The following is a 5,091-nucleotide window of genomic DNA, read 5'->3' on the forward strand; positions in this document are numbered from 1 at the left end:
TTCAAAAAATAATTATTCAATAAATTAATTCTTATTTGAAGTTTAATTTGAGAAGTTTATTTTAAATAATATTTAAATTTTAAATTGTATCATATAGTTCAAAATATAATAATTTAAGTTAATTATTTACTTTTTTTTTTTTAATTTTGGATTGACTTAACTTTGTGTAATAATAAACATAAATTTTTTAAATTGATTATTTTTTTTTTAAGATTAACGCGTTCTAAAATATTGAATGCGGTTTGACTGTTTAGTGTGTTGATTGGAAAGAGTTACAAACTTCTCATACTTGATATTGTAATAGAGTCATTTATTACCATGTACTCAATATAGCATTAGAGCAGTTTGTTTGTTATCAAAATTTTGAATTATCGATATTTTGTATGATTTTGTTAATGAGGAGTGATAGAGAAAGGGAATTTGAGAAGGAGAATGAGAAAGGTAATGATATGTCACTGGTTGGAAAAATGATAAAGTGTGAGAAGGGAGAGAAAAGAGAGAAATTTTGTTATTTTTTCGGCCAATCAGAATGCGCCACGTCATTTCCTTTAAAATTATCGCTCAATTCCCCTCCCAATCATTTCTCTTTATTAATATTTGTATAAGAATGTTTTGTTTCGTTTTAATTTGTTTTTTTAATTACGAAGAATTAATGTGACAACCTTCCGTTTCCATTTCAAACCAGCTAGTGAATCAAAGTCGACTTTTACCGACCGTGACCCGGGTGGAGTTTATTTAAGAAGTAATTGCCAAATTATAATAATTCAAATAAAAAAAAGTGATATTAATATACTGTTTTTTTTTATTAGTTTGTGTAGTTGTATTAAGTTTAAATATATTTGATTATCACCTACTAGTTAGGGGACTTGCTATTAGAAACCTATAAATTAATCATTAATATTTATAAGAATTGGTTCACTTTTGACCTATATTTGAATTATTTAAAGGTAGTTCAGATTAGGGTTTTTATAAAAACATCGTGGAAAAAAAAATAACGATTATTTATGATTTTGAGGAGATAATAATTTTGGTACAAAGACTTAAATTGTACGTATTGATATATATAAATAAAATAAAAATTAATAATTTAAAATATATAAGGTATTTAATATTTTGGTTTATGTGTTTAATAAAAAATAAGTGAATTGATATTTAATTTTATAAGAGTTTTTTTAAAAATCATAAGGTATAGGCCTTGTTTGGATTGGGTTATTGTAATAACCTAGAGGGGGAAAATGAGTAATGATTGGTGATAATTTTGAGGAGATGAGAATATTTTTGATAAAATTACTTAAAGGGTATTGATATATAATAATAAAATAATAAATAATAATTTAAAATAAAGTGTATTTTAGTATTTTGGATAATGAATTGAGTGATGTGATTGATGAGAGTGAGAGTGAAAAGATGTTTGAGTGAGTTGGTTTATTTAAATAACCCTAACCAAACAGGCATAGAGGGCACTGCCCTCCTTTTACTTTTACATTCAGTGAAAAAAAAAAACAATGATTTGTCTTTCTACACGTTGTCCGATGCGAGCACAAGTTATGCGCTAGAGATGCTCTAAAAAGTCTTGTGCTCTGAATTCTAGAACAGTACAATAGTTAATAGTTAGTTAATGTTGATTGGATTCAATTATAATAATATTTTGTTGACCATTTTTCATAGTATTATAAATTAATTAATCAATATTTTAAAATACATTTTATTTTATTAAATATTATTTTATTATTATATATTAATAATGTTTAATCTATTCAATAAAATATAGTCATTTCCTCAAAATCAACCCAAATAAACAAAATTTTATTTAAAAATACGTACTGAACAAACTCAAATTGATTTTAAGGATAACATTCTAAAATATTTGTTTGATGGAAATTTCAACTATACATACATGACAGGGCATCATGGACTCATCCATTCGAATAAAAAATTATTGGGAAGAATGTTAATTTTACACACCAAATTGTAGGAAGATGTCAAATTTATTTATTAAGTATCAAAATTCTATTTATGTGTATGAACTTGTCAAAAAATGTCAAATATGTTTAAAATAACAGAAATATTAAACGGCATAAAAAATTTGGCCACATTTAATATCCACCTATTTTATTTTTTAAATTGACATTAATTTAATTATTTTTTCATTCAAACAAAACTTATTTTTACTTTCTCTCTCATCCCTCCACAACCCTCCATTTTTTTCTAACTTTTCTCTCTTTGATTAACCCAAGTTCTTTCGGATTTTTACCTTCTTCTAACCTCCAAGTGCTCCCTAATTGAATTTTAAACAGTCATCATCGTTGGTGGAAGTTTTTGTTGGCCGTTCCCTAAATCATAAACGTTGTGGCCAAAATCTTCATTAGTCGAACCCTAAATCATTGTCGTCATTAGCGGACAAAGCCGAATCAAGGTAAAATCTCCCTTAACCAATTTGTTTTAATTTTAGTTTTCATAATACTCACCCTATTAAACTTTATCAGCTCTCAGACGTAACCTCCAAATCCAAATATTTCTTGGTTAAACCTTACACTATCATCGTCATTGGTTGAAACATTCATTGATCGAATCCTAAATTATCATTGTTGGGGTGAAGTCTTTGTTGGCCGAATCCTAAATTGCCAATGTGACGAAGTCTTAATAACTCGTTATTTTTAGAACAATTTTTATAATTAATCAATTAAATATTATTATTAATAATAAAATTACTCATAGATGGAGAAATGAAGAGAGAAATATTTATAGAAAATGGTAAGTTGTGAGGGTAAAGAGAGAGAAAATAAATAAGAAAAGATTTTAATGTTTTGTTTGAATAAAAAATAATTAAAGTAATGTCAATTTAAAAATAAAAAATATGTGGATATTACATGTGGCAAAAATTTTAACGCCGTTTAACATTTCTATTATTTTAAATATATTTGACACTTTTTGACAAGTTCATATAAATGAAATTTTTATACTTAATAAGTAAATTTGACACCTTCTTACAACTTGGTGTGTAAAATTGACATTCTTCCCAAAAATTATTATTATTATTATTATTATTATTATTATTATTATTATTATTATTATTATTATTACTTAGCTTAAATGTGTTTTTCTTAATTATTTATATTATTATTAATTACTTTCTAAAACAATTTCCTTTCATCTTATTATTCTTATGTAGTATTATTTTCTAACATTTAAGTTACATATTGTTAGCTTCTCTCTCCACCAATTGATCTTCATGGCATTATTAACATACTCTTCCGGGTGGTGGGACGTGAACTCAACCTCTTTCTTCTTGGTCTTGGCCTTACTATGGTTCTCTTCCCTTCTTCTTAAGAAGTTCACCCAAAACGCTCAAAACTCTCTGCCTCCCGGACCAATCGGGATACCCCTTTTAGGGAGCCTACCTTTCATTAATGGCGATCTTCACTCTTACTTCACTGCCACGGCTAAGACCTATGGCCCAATCTTCTCCCTACGGCTTGGAAACAAGATCGGTGTTGTCATCTCCACTCCTTCGGTGGCACAAGAAGTTCTCAAAGATCAAGATATCATCTTTGCCAACCGAGATGCACCTATTGCGGCTAAAGTCGGGTTCTACGGTGGCTCGGACATTTTGTGGAGCGATTATGGACCTGAATGGCGGATGCTGAGAAAAGTCTGCACTCGAGAGATGCTTAGCGGGTCCATGGTCGATTCCTTCTATGATATCCGGCGGAGGGAGGTTCGAAAGATGGTCAATAGCCTTTGGGTCCGAAGGATGTCACCGGTGGATGTTGGGGAAGAGATATTCATGACGGTGTTGAATACAATCACCAACATATTGTGGGGAGGTGGCGGAAATGAGGTGGCGGAAAGGAGTCTAGGGACAGAGTTTCGGAATGTTGTGTGCGAAATGGCGGTGCTGCTAGGAAAGCCTAATATATCTGATTTTTTTCCATGTTTGGCGTATTTTGATTTGCAGGGTATTGAGAAACAAATGAAGAAAATGGCCAAGAGGTTTGATATTGTGTTTGAATTGATGATAAATGAACGTACTAGACTAGAGGATAATAACGAGAAGGATTTTTTGCAAGCTCTATTGAATTTGAGAAAAGGAGGAAATGTTAAAATGCCAATAACCATGACTCATATTAAATCACTTTTGATGGTATGTATCCTTAGTTAATGGTAATGAAGAACCCTAATACACTTTCTTAATATATTTGTGTCGAGCATTTATCGTTTTTATTGTATAGGATATGGTTATGGGAGGGACGTCTACAACATCAAGCACGATGGAATTCATGTTGGCTGAGATGATGAACAATCCCGATGTAATGAATAAAGCACAACAAGAATTAGAAGTCGTGGTGGGTGCAAATAATATGGTTGAAGAATCACATATTCACAAATTACCTTATTTGCGTGCAGTCATGAAAGAAACCCTGCGCTTACATCCGGGTGCGCCCCTTTTAGCGCCACACTGCCCTAGTGAATCTTGTACCATTGGTGGGTACACAATCCCAAAGGGTGCTTTGGTATTTATCAATGTTTGGGCCATCCAGAGGGATCCTTATAATTGGAAGGATCCACTCAAGTTTGATCCCGAGAGGTTTATGAACTCAGAGTGGGACTTTAGTGGAAATGACTTTAACTACTTTCCATTTGGTTCTGGAAGAAGAAGTTGTGTGGGCATTGAAACTACTGAAAGAATCTTTGTCTTCTTATTGGCCTCCCTCATCCACTCTTTCGAGTGGAAATTGTCTCCCGGGGAGAAGCTTGACTTAGAAGAGACAATTTGGATAGGACTCAAGAAGAAGAAACCACTCATTGCAATACCAACGCCTAGGCTTCTTGATGAAGCTTTATACGAGTAATTATCGTTAAAATATTTGAACTATAAATAATTATAAAATATTTAAAATAGCGTGATTAAAAAAAGGTTGTAATAAAGTTTAAGAGTTTCTAGTATCTCTTGATTCTTTCATTACCCTTGGTTTCATTTCTCCTTTTGAAGTTGATAGTGTGAGGTTGAACTCTATATCTTTGTTAAAGGTCATGCAACTATTACGGAACAAAAAATATTATTATATCTTTGTGTATCTCAATCATTTA

The 5,091-nt window shown here is 30.8% G+C and overlaps 1 protein-coding gene across 1 annotated transcript; it reads left to right on the top strand.

The window, feature by feature from the left end:
- Nucleotides 1-3,232: 3,232 nt before the first annotated feature.
- On the top strand, nt 3,233-4,853 carry LOC124930456 (flavonoid 3'-monooxygenase-like). The gene is made up of 2 exons (XM_047470798.1): nt 3,233-4,144; nt 4,233-4,853. Exons 1-2 carry the CDS (start codon nt 3,233-3,235, stop codon nt 4,851-4,853), a joined length of 1,533 nt encoding a protein of 510 aa, XP_047326754.1.
- The last annotated feature ends 238 nt before the right edge of the window (nt 4,854-5,091 follow it).

This window comes from Impatiens glandulifera, chromosome 3, assembly GCF_907164915.1.
Source record: "Impatiens glandulifera chromosome 3, dImpGla2.1, whole genome shotgun sequence".
NCBI classification, from domain to species: domain Eukaryota; kingdom Viridiplantae; phylum Streptophyta; class Magnoliopsida; order Ericales; family Balsaminaceae; genus Impatiens; species Impatiens glandulifera.

What these genes read in the sequence shown, in the direction of transcription:
- LOC124930456 (XM_047470798.1), top strand. Translation starts at nt 3,233, where the DNA reads ATGGCATTATTAACATACTCTTCCGGGTGGTGGGACGTGAACTCAACC. An exon ending in ATATTAAATCACTTTTGATG is followed by an intron (nt 4,145 to 4,232) that starts GTATGTATCCTT and finishes TTTATTGTATAG; the next exon opens with GATATGGTTATGGGAGGGAC.